The 18,401-nt window shown below is 46.2% G+C and overlaps 1 protein-coding gene across 1 annotated transcript; it reads right to left on the reverse strand.

The window, feature by feature from the left end:
• Positions 1 to 41: 41 nt before the first annotated feature.
• Positions 42 to 14,503, reverse strand: LOC114551472 (uncharacterized). The gene is made up of 10 exons (XM_028572520.1): positions 14,137 to 14,503; positions 6,679 to 6,816; positions 6,315 to 6,403; positions 6,070 to 6,129; positions 5,824 to 5,883; positions 5,553 to 5,638; positions 5,334 to 5,391; positions 5,089 to 5,148; positions 1,365 to 1,442; positions 42 to 439 (listed from the first exon to the last, which is right to left on the reverse strand). The coding sequence occupies exons 1-10, from the start codon at positions 14,501 to 14,503 to the stop codon at positions 311 to 313; spliced, it is 1,125 nt and encodes a 374-aa protein (XP_028428321.1). The 3' UTR covers positions 42 to 310.
• Positions 14,504 to 18,401: the final 3,898 nt, after the last annotated feature.

An 18,401-nucleotide genomic window follows, 5' to 3' on the forward strand; every position in this document is an offset into this window, starting at 1 on the left:
ATTAAAATAGATAAAAATGTGCGATTAATTGCGAGCTAACTATGACATTAATGCGATTGAGCGCGATTAAATATTTTAATCGTTTGACAGCACTAGTTAAGGAAGATAATTTATCTGAAAACCAAAAGTGGAGAAACATTAGACTTGAATGCATGTGATTCGGAGTGTTTTTGTTATATTTAGGAGTTCATCATCTGCAAACAACTGGACCGAAGAAAGAAACTAAAAACAAATTTAAAACCATGTTTAAGTCGGTCTTTCCAAGATCGGGACCCCAGCAACTCGTCAGGTTTCCACGTTTTCTTCTGTATCAACCAGAAGTCTGTTTGTTTTTGTCTTTTTCTTTCTTTCTGGGGTTTGGAGGCAGCTGAGGCCAGCAGTAAATAGTCTCTGAAGAAGCAACAGCTGGTGGAAATTTTCTCAGCTGGATCTCCTTGTACTGAAACACACAGCAGACGCAGTAAGTAAAGTATACAGGGCACGAGTCAACCTACACTCACTCCCAAGCATTGACTTGAACGGCAGCGTTAGCTCGTGGGGGCTGCGCTGCCTCCAGAACGCAGCAGGTAACTCTCCGTTCTTGTTCTGTACATTTACATACGTGGTTTTAACCCTGCACACTAAAAAATGACCCCAAATGGATTCTGACCGACAGCGTCAAATAGTACGTATACTCTTTGTTTTCACGGATGGGATCGCCCCGTTTCTTCCCAGCTTTGCACGCTAGACGGCTGGCCACCAGTTTCTCTTCACTGACCAATGACGAGCAGAGAAAACAGGCTCCGCCCTCCTACAACCGCGACGGCTGAAGCTGATTGGACGAACACGTCACGTGGGAAATACAATCTCTCATTTTATGAAAATAGTTCACTGAAACGTGTTTCTGAAAACATTTTAAGCGAGAAATGGTTGCGGTTGCTGAATCTGTCTTCATTTGAGATCGACAACGGTGAATATAAAAGATTTCCGTCGGCTTTTGAGAGGCAGTGAAGCCGAGCCAGCCGCTCCTCATTTGCATGAAGGTGGCTGGATTCAACTTTATGCAAATGAGGAGCCGGCGACTCGATGCCGCCGCCACTCCAAAGTCAACGTTCCCAGAACGCATTGCACGGCTGTTTCGATAGAAAATGAATGGGAAGCATTGAAATGACGTTGACAATGGACACGTACCACAAGGGTCCAGACCAAGCGCGATGAAAATGACCCCAAAGGGGCATCCAGAGCCTGAGACGCTAAAGGACACTTTTTATGTTAGGAAATACCACCCAAGGGCCCTCACTAAGCATCTGTTTTTGACACAATGGGAGTGAGACTGTGTTGAAACAGCAGTATTAGTAATATTACAGTATAGATTGTTTGTTTACCTTTGGCATCTCCATAGTCTCTGGGTTCTCATAGATGCAAGATGACGGATTAGTCCCCTGACGGTTACACTTCTTCCTCTTAGAAAGATAACATAAAGAGCAACAACGGTAGAGAGTATTATAAAGGTGGTAGAATAATTTCATTATCAAATACCACCAAAGGGCCCAAAAACCCCAATGAAGAAGCAAGGTAGAGATGGAGTGACCCTGCCCGGAGGAAGCCCGGGGCCCCCGTCTGGAGCCAGGCCCAGACGGCGGGCTCGTCGGCGAGCGCCTGGTGGCCGGGTTTGCCACGGAGCCCGGCCGGGCACAGCCCGAACAAGCGACGTGGCTCCCATCTCTCCAGCCCATGGGCCCACCACCTGTGGGAGGAACCGTTGGGGTCGGGTGCGATCCCACATGGGTGGCAGTGAAGGTCAGGGGCCTCGACGGACCAGACCCGGGCGGCAGACGCTGGCTCTGGGGACGTGGAACGTCACCTCTCTGTGGGGGAAGGAGCCGGAACTGGTGCGGGAGGTGGAGCGCTACCGGTTAGATCTGGTGGGGCTTACCTCTACGCACAGTCTCGGTTCTGGAACCATACTCCTGGATAGGGGTTGGACTCTTTTCTTCTCCGGAGTTGCCCAGGGTGTGAGGCGCCGGGCGGGTGTGGGGATACTCACAAGCCCCCGGCTGAGCGCCGCTGTGTTGGAGTTTACCCGGTGGGCGAGAGGGTCGCCTCCCCACGCCTGCGGGTTGTGGGGGAAAACTCTGACTGTTGTTTGTGCATATGCACCAAACAGGAGTTCGGAGTATTCGGCCTTCTTGGAGACCTTGACTGGAGTCCTGCATGGGGCTCCAGTGGGGGACTCCATTGTTCTGCTGGGGGACTTCAACGCACACGTGGGCAATGATGGAGACACCTGGAGAGGCGTGATTGGGAGGAACGGCCTCCCTGATCTAAACCAGAGTGGTTGTTTGTTGTTGGACTTCTGTGCTAGTCATGGATTGTCTATAACGAACACCATGTTCGAACATAGGGATGCTCATAAGTGTACCTGGTACCAGAGCACCCTAGGCCAAGGTCAATGATCGATTTCATAATCGTTTCATCTGATCTGAGGCCGTATGTTTTGGACACTCGGGTGAAGAGAGGGGCAGAGCTGTCAACCCATCACCATCTGGTGGTGAGTTGGGTCAGGGGTGGGGAAGACTCTGGACAGACCTGGTAAGCCCAAACGTGTAGTGCGGGTAAATTGGGAACGTCTGGAGGCCCCTGTCCGACAGACTTTCAACTCACACCTCCGGGCGGAGCTTTTCGTGCATCCCTGTGGAGGCTGGGGGCATTGAACCCGAGTGGACAATGTTCAAAGTTTCCATTGCTGAAGCTGCGGCGAGGAGCTGTGGTCTTAGGATCTTAGGTGCCTCAAGGGGCGGTAACCCACGAACACCGTGGTGGACACCAGTGGTCAGGGAAGCCGTCCGACTGAAGAAGGAGTCCTTCCGGGATATGTTATCTCGGAGGACTCCGGAGGCAGTTGCAGGGTACCAAAGGGCCCAAAGGGCTGCAGCCTCTGCCGTGAAAGAGGCAAAGCAGCGGGTGTGGGAGAAGTTTGGAGAAGACATGGAGAAGGACTTTCGGTCGGCACCAAAGTGTTTCTGGAAAACTGTTCGCCACCTCAGGAGGGGGAAGGGGGAACCATCCAAGCTGTGTACAGTAAGGATGGGACACTGTTGACCTCCACTGAGGAGGTAATAGGGCGGTGGAGGGAGCACTTTGAGGAACTCCTGAATCCGACTAATACGCCCTCTATGTTAGAGGCAGAGCTGGAGGATAACGGGGATTGTCGCCGATTTCCCAGGCGGAAGTCACTGATGTAGTCAAACAACTACACAGTGGCAAAGCCCGGGGATTGATGAGATCCGTCCAGAAATGCTCAAGGCTCTGGGTGTGGAGGGGCTGTCCTGGTTGACACGCCTCTTCAACATTGCGTGGAAGTCTGGGACGGTGCCAAAGGAGTGGCAGACTGGGGTGGTGGTTCCCTTTTTAAAAGGGGGACCAGAGGGTGTGTGCCAATTATAGGGGTATCACACTTCTCAGCCTCCCTGGTAAAGTCTACTCCAAGGTGCTGGAAAGGAGGGTTCGGCCGATAGTCGAACCTCGGGTTGAGGAGGAACAATGCGGATTCCGTCCTGGTCGTGGAACAACGGACCAGCTCTTCACTCTCGCAAGGATCCTGGAGGGAGCCTGGGAGTATGCCCAACCGGTCTACATGTGTTTTGTGGATTTGGAGAAGGCGTATGACCGGGTCCCCAGGAGATACTGTGGGAGGTGCTGCGGGAGTATGGGGTGAGGGGTCTCTACTCAGGGCCATCCAATCTCTGTATGACCAAAGTGAGAGCTGTGTCCGGGTTCTCGGTAGTAAGTCGGACTCGTTTCAGGTGAGGGTTGGCCTCCGCCAGGGCTGCGCTTTTGTCACCAATCCTGTTTGTAATATTTATGGACAGGATATCGAGGCGTAGTCGGGGTGGGGAGGGGTTGCAGTTTGGTGGGCTGGGGATCTCATCGCTGCTCTTTGCAGATGATGTGGTCCTGATGGCATCATCGGCCTGCGACCTTCAGCACTCACTGGATCGGTTCGCAACCGAGTGTGAAGCGGTTGGGATGAGGATCAGCACCTCTAAATCGGAGGCCATGGTTCTCAGCAGGAAACCGATGGAATGCCTTCTCCAGGTAGGGAATGAGTCCTTACCCCAAGTGAAGGAGTTCAAGTACCTTGGGGTTTTGTTCGCGAGTGAGGGACAATGGAGCGGGAGATTGGTCGGAGAATCGGGCGCAGCGGGTGCGGTATTGCATTCAATCTATCGCACTTGCCAGGACGAAAAGAGAGCTGAGCCAGAAGGCAAAGCTTTCGATCTACCGGTCAGTTTTCGTTCCTACCCTCACCTATGGTCATGAAGGCTGGGTCATGACCGAAAGAACGAGATCCAGGGTACAAGCGGCGAAATGGGTTTCCTCAGGAGGGTGGCTGGCGTCTCCCTTAGAGATAGGGTGAGAAGCTCAGTCATCCGTGAGGAGCTCGGAGTAGAGCCGCTGCTCCTTTGCGTCGAAAAGGAGCCAGTTGAGGTGGTTCGGGCATCTGGTAAGGATGCCCCTGGGCGCCTCCCTAGGGAGGTGTTCCAGGCACGCCCAGCTGGGAGGAGGCCTCGGGGAAGACCCAGGACTAGGTGGAGGGATTATATCTCCAACCTCGCCTGGGAACGCCTCGGGATCCCCCAGTCGGAGCTGGTTAATGTTGCTCGGGAAAGGGAAGTTTGGGGTCCCCTGCTGGAGCTGCTCCCCCCGCGACCCGACACCGGATAAGCGGACGAAGATGGATGGAAGATGGATGGACCAAAGGGCCCTCACTAAGTGTCTGTTTGTTGACGCAGTGGGAGTGAGACTGTGTTGAAACAGCAGTATTAGTAATATTACAGTATAGATAGCAGTAGTTTGTTTACCTGCTGGTTCTTATAGGTGAAAGATGACGGATCAGTCCCTGACGGTTACACTTCTTCCTCTTAGAAAGATAACATAAAGAGCAACAACGGTAGAGAGTATTATAAAGGTGGTAGAATAATTTCATTATCAAATACCACCAAAGGGCCCTCACTAAGTGTCTGTTTGTTGACGCAGTGGGAGTGAGACTGTGTTGAAACAGCAGTATTAGTAATATTACAGTATAGATAGCAGTAGTTTGTTTACCTGCTGGTTCTTATAGGTGAAAGATGACGGATCAGTCCCCTGACGGTTACACTTCTTCCTCTTAGAAAGATAACATAAAGAGCAACAACGGTAGAGAGTATTATAAAGGTGGTAGAATAATTTCATTATCAAATACCACCAAAGGGCCCTCACTAAGTGTCTGTTTGTTGACGCAGTGGGAGTGAGACTGTGTTGAAACAGCAGTATTAGTAATATTACAGTATAGATAGCAGTAGTTTGTTTACCTGCTGGTTCTTATAGGTGAAAGATGACGGATCAGTCCCCTGACGGTTACACTTCTTCCTCTTAGAAAGATAACATAAAGAGCAACAACGGTAGAGAGTATTATAAAGGTGGTAGAATAATTTCATTATCAAATACCACCAAAGGGCCCTCACTAAGTGTCTGTTTGTTGACGCAGTGGGAGTGAGACTGTGTTGAAACAGCAGTATTAGTAATATTACAGTATAGATAGCAGTAGTTTGTTTACCTGCTGGTTCTTATAGGTGAAAGATGACGGATCAGTCCCCTGACGGTTACACTTCTTCCTCTTAGAAAGATAACATAAAGAGCAACAACGGTAGAGAGTATTATAAAGGTGGTAGAATAATTTCATTATCAAATACCACCAAAGGGCCCTCACTAAGTGTCTGTTTGTTGACGCAGTGGGAGTGAGACTGTGTTGAAACAGCAGTATTAGTAATATTACAGTATAGATAGCAGTAGTTTGTTTACCTGCTGGTTCTTATAGGTGAAAGATGACGGATCAGTCCCCTGACGGTTACACTTCTTCCTCTTAGAAAGATAACATAAAAGAGCAACAACGGTAGAGAGTATTATAAAGGTGGTAGAATAATTTCATTATCAAATACCACCAAAGGGCCCTCACTAAGTGTCTGTTTGTTGACGCAGTGGGAGTGAGACTGTGTTGAAACAGCAGTATTAGTAATATTACAGTATAGATAGCAGTAGTTTGTTTACCTGCAGGTTCTCATAGGTGAAAGATGACGGATCAGTCCCCTGACGGTTACACTTCTTCCTCTTAGAAAGATAACATAAAGAGCAACAACGGTAGAGAGTATTATAAAGGTGGTAGAATAATTTCATTATCAAATACCACCAAAGGGCCCTCACTAAGTGTCTGTTTGTTGACGCAGTGGGAGTGAGACTGTGTTGAAACAGCAGTTTTAGTAATATTACAGTATAGATAGCAGTAGTTTGTTTACCTGCAGGTTCTCATAGGTGAAAGATGACGGATCAGTCCCCTGATGGTTACACTTCTTCCTCTTCAAACACAGAAGAGTTAAAACCAAACCTGCCAACAGAGCATCAGGTGAGTCAGATCCTCCGTTAATGTTTAACATCCACAGATTTTATTGGTTGAACGTTTTCTTTCTGACGTCTGAATTCCTGAAGAAACAACAAAACTCTGAAAGCACAAAACTATGACTTTGGTTTGCAAGAAACAACAGAAACATAAGGAGTTCATACCAGGACAAAAGGAAGCCTCTGAGCTGACGTACACATGCAGAAACTGTTGGTATTCTTAGAGCAGTGAACCACAACCTCCGCTGGTAAAGACAGACTCACCTATTATCACTAAGATGAAGAGGATATTCAGGGCCAACGAGCTGTAAATGACTTCACTCTGGCACAGTATGCAGCTGTTCTGCTGCTGCAGGTCATTTCCTTCAGAGCTGTTGTTGGTGGACGGAGTTATAGGCTCATCTGGAGAAAGAAAAGAGACAAACGTGAGCGTAAGAAACTGAGGCAAAGCTGCTGTGGTCTCAAATACTCCGTGTGCTTCAAACAAAGTTCGATTGTTCAACAAAATAATTAAACCATCAAAACCCGTCCAACAATTTCTGCAACTTTCTTCCTGAAGTTCACAGCTACTTTAGAGCGAGTTATTTTGATCAATCAATCAAAATGTATTTTTAGAGCACTTTAAAATCCAAAGGAGGACACAAAGTGCTTTACAGTAAAACAATAAATGAATACATAAAAGCCCTAAAATACAAAACTCACACGACCCATATAATACAAGTACAAATGATAAAAATCCATACAATAAACCAATAAGACCAGTATAACCAAACATGAATTGTCAATTTCAGTTTTCAAAGGCCAAAGAATAAAGATGGGTTTTAAGAAGAGACTTAAAAATAGACAGTGAAGATGCCTGTCTAATGTGCAAAGGTAAATCCATCCATCCATCCATCCATCTTCGTCCGCTTATCCGGTGTCGGGTCGCGGGGGGAGCAGCTCCAGCAGGGGACCCCAAACTTCCCTTCCCGAGCAACATTAACCAGCTCCGACTGGGGATCCTGAGCGTTCCCAGGCCAGGTTGGAGATATAATCCCTCCACCTAGTCCTGGGTCTTCCCCGAGGCCTCCTCCCAGCTGGACGTGCCTGGAACACCTCCCTAGGGAGGCGCCCAGGGGGCATCCTTACCAGATGCCCGAACCACCTCAACTGGCTCCTTTCGACGCAAAGGAGCAGCGGCTCTACTCCGAGCTCCTCACGGATGACTGAGCTTCTCACCCTATCTCTAAGGGAGACGCCAGCCACCCTCCTGAGGAAACCCATTTTGGCCGCTTGTACCCTGGATCTCGTTCTTTCGGTCATGACCCAGCCTTCATGACCATAGGTGAGGGTAGGAACGAAAACTGACCGGTAGATCGAGAGCTTTGCCTTCTGGCTCAGCTCTCTTTTAAATCACAACGGTGCGATAGATTGAATGCAATACCGCACCCGCTGCGCCGATTCTCCGACCAATCTCCCGCTCCATTGTCCCTCACTTTCGAACAAAACCCCAAGGTACTTGAACTCCTTCACTTGGGGTAAGGACTCATTCCCTACCTGGAGAAGGCATTCCATCGGTTTCCTGCTGAGAACCATGGCCTCCGATTTAGAGGTGCTGATCCTCATCCCAACCGCTTCACACTCGGTTGCGAACCAATCCAGTGAGTGCTGAAGGTCGCAGGGCCGATGATGCCATCAGGACCACATCATCTGCAAAGAGCAGCGATGAGATCCCCAGCCCACCAAACTGCAACCCTCCCCACCCCGACTACGCCTCGATATCCTGTCCATAAATATTACAAACAGGATTGGTGACAAAGCGCAGCCCTGGCGGAGGCCAACCCTCACCTGAAACGAGTCCGACTTACTACCGAGAACCCGGATACAGCTCTCACTTTGGTCATACAGAGATTGGATGGCCCTGAGTAGAGACCCCCCTCACCCCATACTCCCGCAGCACCTCCCACAGTATCTCCCGGGGACCCGGTCATACGCCTTCTCCAAATCCACAAAACACATGTAGACCCGGTTGGGCATACTCCCAGGCTCCCTCCAGGATCCTTGCGAGTGAAGAGCTGGTCCGTTGTTCCACGACCAGGACGGAATCCGCATTGTTCCTCCTCAACCCGAGAAGTGTGATACCCCTATAATTGGCACACACCCTCTGGTCCCCCTTTTTTAAAAGAGGAACCACCACCCCAGTCTGCCACCCTTTGGCACCGTCCCAGACTTCCACGCAATGTTGAAGAGGCGTGTCAACCAGGACAGCCCCTCCACACCCAGAGCCTTGAGCATTTCTGGACGGATCTCATCAATCCCGGGGCTTTGCCACTGTGTAGTTGTTTGACTACATCAGTGACTTCCGCCTGGGAAATCGACGACAATCCCCGTTATCCTCCAGCTCTGCCTCTAACATAGAGGGCGTATTAGTCGGATTCAGGAGTTCCTCAAAGTGCTCCCTCCACCGCCCTATTACCTCCTCAGTGGAGGTCAACAGTGTCCCATCCTTACTGTACACAGCTTGGATGGTTCCCCTTCCCCCCCTGAGGTGGCGAACAGTTTTCCAGAAACACTTTGGTGCCGACCGAAAGTCCTTCTCCATGTCTTCTCCAAACTTCTCCCACACCCGCTGCTTTGCCTCTTTCACGGCAGAGTCTGCAGCCCTTCGGGCCCTTCGGTACCCTGCAACTGCCTCCGGAGTCCTCCGAGATAACATATCCCGGAAGGACTCCTTCTTCAGTCGGACGGCTTCCCTGACCACTGGTGTCCACCACGGTGTTAAGTGGGTTACCGCCCCTTGAGGCACCTAAGATCCTAAGACCACAGCTCCTCGCCGCAGCTTCAGCAATGGAAACTTTGAACATTGTCCACTGGGTTCAATGCCCCCAGCCTCCACAGGGATGCACGAAAAGCTCCGCCCGGAGGTGTGAGTTGAAAGTCTGTCGGACAGGGGCCTCCTCCAGACGTTCCCAATTTACCCGCACTACACGTTTGGGCTTACCAGGTCTGTCCAGAGTCTTCCCCACCCCCCCGACCCAACTCACCACCAGATGGTGATCGGTTGACAGCTCTGCCCCTCTCTTCACCCGAGTGTCCAAAACATACGGCCTCAGATCAGATGAAACGATTATGAAATCGATCATTGACCTTGGCCTAGGGTGCTCTGGTACCAGGTACACTTATGAGCATCCCTATGTTCGAACATGGTGTTCGTTATAGACAATCCATGACTAGCACAGAAGTCCAACAACAAACAACCACTCTGGTTTAGATCAGGGAGGCCGTTCCTCCCAATCACGCCTCCAGGTGTCTCCATCATTGCCCACGTGTGCGTTGAAGTCCCCAGCAGAACAATGGAGTCCCCCACTGGAGCCCCATGCAGGACTCCAGTCAAGGTCTCCAAGAAGGCCGAATACTCCGAACTCCTGTTTGGTGCATATGCACAAACAACAGTCAGAGTTTTCCCCCACAACCCGCAGGCGTGGGGAGGCGACCCTCTCGTCCACCGGGTAAACTCCAACACAGCGGCGCCAGCCGGGGCTTGTGAGTATCCCCACACCCGCCCGGCGCCTCACACCCTGGGCAACTCCGGAGAAGAAAAGAGTCCAACCCCTATCCAGGAGTATGGTTCCAGAACCGAGACTGTGCGTAGAGGTAAGCCCCACCAGATCTAACCGGTAGCGCTTCCACCTCCCGCACCAGTTCCGGCTCCTTCCCCCACAGAGAGGTGACGTTCCACGTCCCCAGAGCCAGCGTCTGCCGCCCGGGTCTGGTCCGTCGAGGCCCCTGACCTTCACTGCCACCCATGTGGGATCGCACCCGACCCCAACGGTTCCTCCCACAGGTGGTGGGCCCATGGGCTGGAGATGGGAGCCACGTCGCTTGTTCGGGCTGTGCCCGGCCGGGCTCCGTGGCAAACCCGCCACCAGGCGCTCGCCGACGAGCCCGCCGCCTGGGCCTGGCTCCAGACGGGGCCCCGGCTTCCTCCGGGCAGGGTCACTCCATCTCTACCTTGCTTCTTCATTGGGGTTTTTGAACCATTCTTTGTCTGGCCCCTCACCTGAGACCACTTTGCCTTGGGAGACCCTACCAGGAGCACAAAGCTCCAGACAACACAGCCCTCAGGTTCACAGAGACACACAAACCTCTCCACCACGATAAGGTGATGGTTCACGGAGAAGGTAAATCGTTCCACAATTTAGGAGCTGCTACAGAAAAAGCCCGGTCCCCTTTTAGCTTGCGCTTTGTTTTCGGCACAATTAGGAGCAGCTGATTGGCTGACCTGAGAGAACGGGTGGGTCTATAGGGGTGTAGCAGCTCAGAGATGTAAGGAGGGGCAAGGCCATTTTGGCCTTTAAAAGCAAATACAAGAATCTTAAAATGGATCCTGTGATATATAGGCAGCCAATGCAGTGGTGCTAAAATGGGGGAAATATGCTCGTATTTACGTGTTCCAGTTAAAAGACTGGAGACGAGCGATAGAGGACCCATTGACCCCCATGTACAGTGCATTACAGTAATCCAGCCGAGTGGTGACAAAGGCGTGGATTACTGTCTCAAAGTGCTGCCTAGAAAGGAATGACTTTATTTTGGCCAATTGCCTCAAATAAAAAAAACTTGTTTTAACTACTGACCTAATCTGTCTGTCAAGATTAAGATTGAGGTCAATTTTAACCCCTAAATTAGTGACAGTTGGCTTGATGCCACGCTTGTGTCTGTGCGTCGTGTACGAACTAAAGATGCAAAGATTAATTGATTAGTTGTCAACTATTAAATTAATCGCAAATATTTTAATGAGCTTGAGTAATTTTTTATGTAAAAGCAGTAAAACTTGTGACAGTAAACTGAATCCTCCTTCTTTCTTTCTAGAGGATGAAGAGAGTTAGCTAGAGGATGAAGAAAGTTAGCTAGAGGATGAAGAGAGTTAGCTAGAGGATGAAGAGAGTTAGCTAGAGGATGAAGAGAGTTAGCTAGTAGATGAAGAGAGTTAGCTAGTAGATGAAGAGAGTTAGCTAGAAGATGAAGAGAGTTAGCTAGTAGATGAAGAGAGTTAGCTAGAAGATGAAGAGAGTTAGCTAGAGGATGAAGAGAGTTAGCTAGAGGATGAAGAGAGTTAGCTAGAGGATGAAGAGAGTTAGCTAGAGGATGAAGAGAGTTAGCTAGAGGATGAAGAGAGTTAGCTAGAGGATGAAGAGAGTTAGCTAGAGGATGAAGAGAGTTAGCTAGAGGATGAAGAGAGTTAGCTAGAAGATGAAGAGAGTTAGCTAGAGGATGAAGAGAATCAGCTAGAGGATGAAGAGAGTTAGCTAGAGGATGAAGAAAGTCAGCTAGAGGATGAAGAAAGTTAGCTAGAGGATGAAGAAAGTCAGCTAGAGGATGAAGAGAGTTAGCTAGAGGATGAAGAAAGTTAGCTAGAGGATTTGGAGAGTTAGCTAGAGGATGAAGAGAGTTAGCTAGAGGATGAAGAGAGTTAGCTAGAGGATTTAGAGAGTTAGCTAGAGGATGAAGAGAGTTAGCTAGAGGATGAAGAAAGTCAGCTAGAGGATGAAGAGAGTTAGCTAGAGGATGAAGAAAGTCAGCTAGAGGATGAAGAGAGTTAGCTAGAGGATGAAGAAAGTCAGCTAGAGGATGAAGAGAGTTAGCTAGAGGATGAAGAAAGTTAGCTAGAGGATGAAGAGAGTTAGCTAGAGGATGAAGAAAGTTAGCTAGAGGATGAAGAAAGTCAGCTAGAGGATGAAGAGAGTTAGCTAGAGGATGAAGGAAGTTATCTAGAGGATGAAGAGAGTTAGCTAGAGGATGAAGAAAGTTAGCTAGAGGATGAAGAAAGTTAGCTAGAGGATGAAGAAAGTCAGCTAGAGGATGAAGAGAGTTAGCTAGAGGATGAAGAAAGTTAGCTAGAGGATGAAGAGAGTTAGCTAGAAGATGAAGAAAGTCAGCTAGAGGATGAAGAAAGTCAGCTAGAGGATGAAGAGAGTTAGCTAGAGGATGAGGAGAGTTAGCTAGAGGATGAAGAGAGTTAGCTAGAGGACGAAGAAAGTTAGCTAGAGGATGAAGAAAGTTAGCTAGAGGATGAAGAGAGTCAGCTAGAGGATGAAGAGAGTTAGCTAGAGGATGAAGAAAGTTAGCTAGAGGATGAAGAAAGTTAGCTAGAGGATGAAGAGAGTCAGCTAGAGGATGAAGAGAGTTAGCTAGAGGATGAAGAAAGTCAGCTAGAGGATGAAGAGAGTTAGCTAGAGGATGAAGAAAGTCAGCTAGAGGATGAAGAAAGTCAGCTAGAGGATGAAGAGAGTCAGCTAGAGGATGAAGAGAGTCAGCTAGAGGATGAAGAAAGTTAGCTAGAGGATGAATAAAAGTTAGCTAGAGGATGAAGAAAGTCAGCTAGAGGATGAAGAAAGTTAGCTAGAGGATGAAGAGAGTTAGCTAGAGGATGAAGAGAGTTAGCTAGAGGATGAAGAGAGTCAGCTAGAGGATGAAGAGAGTTAGCTAGAGGATGAAGAAAGACCGGAGATACACCAGAACAACGTGTGCTCAAGAGAGGAGCCGTCTGTTGTTCCCAAGTTTTTTGTTTCTAACAAATTGGACATAATTTAGCCACTGTTGTTGCCCGTCGCTCTAACGTTACTCGGCCGTGCTAACGTTACTGTGCTAACGTTAGACGTGTCACTTCAAGCATGCAGCGGAGCAACATTATGAACGCAATCCACCTCCGGTCCCGCTACAGAGCGTTGAGAGAGACGGGTTCAGAGCAATGATTAAAACTCTGGATTTAAGATGTCTCGCCTCGCTGAAATACGTCCTCCAACCTGCTGACGTTATTCAAACAGCGGAGCTCCGTTCACTCGCCCACTACAACAACACTACATCCTAACTTACCTGTGGCTAAGGTAGTGGTTATACAACTAGCTTACAACTATTTAGTTTTGAAAGGGAAACAATGTTAAAGTTGTTTGTATGTGTATTCATTCAATTTGAGTTTATTTTACTACTTTGGAGTTTGCACAATACAAATAGTTTAGCTTCTGTAACTGTTTGATGGATTCTCCTTCATATAAAGTTATTGTATAATGTCGTGGAGCCAAACCCTTTAGTAATAAAAGCTTTTAGTAAACATGATGACATTAACATGTTTTTGAGATATTCTATGTACTCCTGACAGTAGAATAAGCCATTATAAACCTATATAAAGGTGGCCCATTATTATTTATTAAAATTTATTTTAAGAAGTTTGATTACATTATATTTTTCGATTTGAATGCACAGTTGTTTTTTAAATAAATAAATAAGAATTCAATACATTACATCTATGTTATTTTGTCTTAGTTAGGAAAGTAATGTTTAGTTAGGAAGGTCTGGTGCCTTTACTCTCTTCCATATGGTGGAAGGAAGGTATAAGGTGGAAGGTATACAGTTTATTATTAATTAAGCATCGGATCGGTATCGGGTATCGTCAGATACACAAAGCCCTGGCATCGGTATCGGGACTGAAAAAGTCGGATCGGTGCATCCATAGTTTAGACGGTGAGTTAATTTCCTCTTGTGGCAAAAATAAAAACCAAAAACAGACCCGCAACCGGTGCTTGAGCATGCAAGAGCATGGTGTGAAAATGTGTCAAACGTCAGAAAAAGTGTCAAAACAAGGGACAAAAAAAGTGATAATTTTCTATTTTTGACATGAGAGGACACGGCCGGCGGGAAGACAACACAAGGGTTAAAAAAGATAAAGAATAATTAGTTGGTGCTTACCTGAAATGAGGAGAAAAGTGTCTTTAAAAATGATGTTGCCTCCTTCCTTTCTGGCACAGAAGTAAAGCCGGCAATCCTCTGCTGTGATGTTTGTAATCTCAAATACGTTTCCCTTGGCAACATATTTGGTTTTCAAAGTTGTATGAATGTCATACCAGGTATCACTGGGATCCATTGAGAAGGTCTGGGCGATTAATCCTTTGACCTGGCTGCGTATCTCTATGTACCAGTATGTGTCTTTAATGTCCCCCGAGCAGGTAAAGACGGTGTTTTGACCCAGCTTTGCCTTGACTACGGTCAAGTTCTCGGCCTCAACAAACACCAGAAACACCAGAAACACCGGGAGGATCATCCAGCGCAGATCCATGATCAGAAACCAGAAACCAGAAGAGAACCGAGTGAAACGCAGCGCCGCTCTGATCTAAAATGGCTTCTTCTTTTCTTGAGAAGAGTTTCATTACTTCCTATTTCACAGGGCGATATAAATAGTTATTCTGCTGAAGATGAGACACCACAAGAGTTTGAGCTGGCATTAGACACACTGAGCAGGCACAAATCAGACCAAAAAACTCAGATTATTTTCTTTAACAAACAACAACTTGCAACACCTTTCACCCTAAAGTCTGCAGAAGCATCAACACATTTATTTTGTCTCGACCTCAAAGCTGCCAGTCTGCGTCTAACAGGCAGGATATCCTGTCTTACAAAGCTTTAAAAAGCATGGAACAAAGGTCTCTTGGCAGAATTAGTTTGGGGGCATTTAAGGAACAAAAATCAGGACAAACTAAATTTTAAATACTTTATCTGACCACAAAAAGTGGAGAAACCTTTTATGTGATCGTAAACATTTAAGAGTTCATCATCTGCAAACAACCGAACAGAAGAAAGAAACGCATACAGACACAAATACACAACCTGAAGTAGTTCATAAATTACAAACAGCAGACACAGTAAGTATAGTATACAGGGCACGAGTCAACCCGTACTCACTCCCAATCCATCACATACTGACACTTGGTCAGTGGCTCTCAGAGTTAGGACACACCTTCTCATTCAATGTGTTTCCTTTTTATTTTCATGACTATTTACATTGTAGATTCTAACTGAAGGCATCAAAACTATGAATGAACACATATGGAATTATGTACTTAACAAAAAAAGTGTGAAATAACTGAAAACATGTCTTATATTTTAGATTCTTCAAAGTAGCCACCCTTTGCTTTTTTTATTAATAAGGGAAATAATTCCACTAATGAACCCTGACAAGGCACACCTGTGAAGGTAAAACCATTTCAGGTGACTACCTCATGAAGCTCATTGAGAGAACACCAAGGGTTTGCAGAGTTATCAAAAAAAGCAAAGGGTGGCTACTTTGAAGAATCTAAAATATAAGACATGTTTTCAGTTATTTCACACTTTTTTGTTAAGTACATAATTCCATATGTGTTCATTCATAGTTGTAATGCCTTCAGTGAGAATCTTCAATGTAAATAGTCATGAAAATAAAAAGGAAACACATTGAATGAGAAGGTGTGTCCAAACTTTTGGCCTCTACTGTATATCTGTCTTATAATATGTCAGCAAGCAATGCATCATGAAGGCTGTGTTGTAGATGTTGATGAAAGCACAGTTAACCATATGCAGTGCACCTGTCCATATGATGCACATTGCACACATAATTTGGATGATATGAATGTAAGATGATTGCCGAAGTGACACTGATCTGTGTTTTTGTTAATTCTTTTTAAAGAAATGGCGGAGTAGATTCCAAAAACAAATCCAGTGTGGCAGGGTTCACATTTTCATGATATAAATTGAGGGAGCAAAAGCAGTATCGGCTCTAAAAATCAGCTCATGAAAATTGGCACTAAAAAAATCCATATCGGTCGATCCCTAATACCCTAATACAGCTTGGCCGTGGCGCTGTAGGATAACATAAAGAGCGACAACGGTAGCGAGTATTATGAAAGTGTTAGAATAATTTCATTATCAAATAATAGACAGGGCCACTGAAGATATATCAAAGTTTATTTTACTCGAGAACCCAACAAGGAGGCAGTTACAGTACACACAGCATGAATACAGAAGTGACCTAACAAAAAGCTCTCTACAGCTGGTTTTTATAATAGGAAGTGAAATGCAATAAATCATGATACAAGACTTGGCGTGGTCAGTTTTTATCTGGTAAGAGATGACGAGGTCTCCTTTATGTACTCAGGAATCGCCTGTTCCTTCCTCAGCATTAAGGACAAGACAGTGGCTCCCAGATACCAGTTGGCGACAGCAGGTATAACATTGTGGAATAATCTGCCACTTTCCCTCAAAATTGTAAATACCAGAGGGGCTTTTAGACATAACGTTAAGGCATTTTTATGGAATAGAGAAGCCAATATCTTTTAATTAGAATAGACTGATTTTTTTATGTGATTTATGATTCTCTGATTTTAGAATGCTTTTAAACCTCGGATGATCTGTATTACAGGTTATTGTCTTTGACCTGAAATAGCTCTTTGTTATGTGTTGCATGTTTTAACACCAAGGACCATGTTGGAAATAAGTGTTTACACTTTAACATGCTATCCTTTGGATTATGTTGTTTGTCAAATCCAAAATAAATCAAATCAAATAAAAAAAAAAAGTGGCAACAGTTTTTTGACTTGTTATATTGCAAACAATTTTAATAATAATCAAGGAATCATTATTTTTCCCTAACAGAAAAATTGAAAAGGAGGCAGGTTGGGGGTGGAGTGGATGGGTCAAACAACACAGGACTTCCCTCCAGTAGACCAGGGTTACTCTCCCACGTGTCCCTATCAACCCTAACCTATCATCGTCCGTGGTGCGTAGATAGCAGTAGTTTGTTCACCTGCAGGTTCTCATAGATGCAAGATGACGGATCAGTCCCCTGATGGTTACACTTCTTCCTCTTCAAACACAGAAGAGTTAAAACCAAACCTGCCAACAGAGCATCAGGTGAGTCAGATCCTCCGTGAATGTTTAACATCCACAGATTGTATTGGTTGAACACTTTATTCTGACGTCTGAATTTCTGAAGATACAACAAAACTCTGAAAGCACAAAACTATGACTTTGGTTTGCAAGAAACAACAGAAACATAATCAGTTCATACCAGGAAAAAAGGAAGCCTCTGAGCTGACGTACACATGCAGAAACTGTCGGTATTCTTAGAGCAGTGAACCACAATGTCTGCTGGTAAAAACAGACTCATGAAGAGGATATTCAGGGCCAACGAGCTGTAAATGACTTCACTCTGGCACAGTATGCAGCTGTTCTGCTGCTGCAGGTCATTTCCTTCAGAGCTGTTGTTGGTGGACGGAGTTATAGGCTCATCTGGAGAAAGAAAAGAGACAAACGTGAGCGTAAGAAACTGAGGCAAAGCTGCGTTGTGTACGAACTAAAGCTGCAAAGATGAATCGATTAATTGTCAACTATTACATTATTTGCCAACTATTTTCATAATTGGTGTGAGTCATTTTTTATGTAAAAACAGTAAAACCTGTGACAGTAAACTCAATCCTCCTTCCTTCCTTCTCTCACTTTCTTGACAGAAATGTGTGTGGTTTAGACGGTGAGTTAATTTCCTCATGTGGCAAAAATTTAAACCAAAAAAAGATTTGCAACTGCTGCTTGAGCATGCAAGACACCATGCATGGTGTGTCAAATGTCGAAAATGAGACAAAAACATTGTAGAAAGTGTCAAAAAAGGGACAAAAATATTGAAAAAAAAGTTGTTAATTTTTCTAGTTTGAGGCGAGAGAACACGGCTGGCGGGAAGACAACACAAGGGTTAAAAAGATAAAGAATAATTAGTTGGTACTTACCTGAAACGAGGAGAAAAGTGTCTTTAAAAGTGATGTTGCCTCCTTCCTTTCTGGCACAGAAGTAAAGCCGGCAATTCTCTGCTGTGATGTTTGTAATCTCAAATACGTTTCCCTTGGCAATATATTTGGTTTTCAAAGTTGTATGAATGTCATACCAGGTATCACCGGGATCCATTGAGAAGGTATGGGCGATTGGTCCTTTGACCTGGCTGCGTATCTCTATGTACCAGTATGTGTCTTTAATGTCCCCCGAGCAGTTAAAGACGGTGTTTTGACCCAGCGTTGCCTTGACTACGGTCAAGTTCTCGGCCTCAACAAACACCAGAAACACCGGGAGGATCATCCAGCGCAGATCCATGATCAGACACCAGAAACCAGAAGAGAACCGACTGAAACGCAGCGCCGCTCTGATCTAAAATGGCT

The sequence above is a fragment of the Perca flavescens genome, unplaced genomic scaffold, assembly GCF_004354835.1.
Source record: "Perca flavescens isolate YP-PL-M2 unplaced genomic scaffold, PFLA_1.0 EPR50_1.1_unplaced_scaf_10, whole genome shotgun sequence".
Taxonomy (NCBI): domain Eukaryota; kingdom Metazoa; phylum Chordata; class Actinopteri; order Perciformes; family Percidae; genus Perca; species Perca flavescens.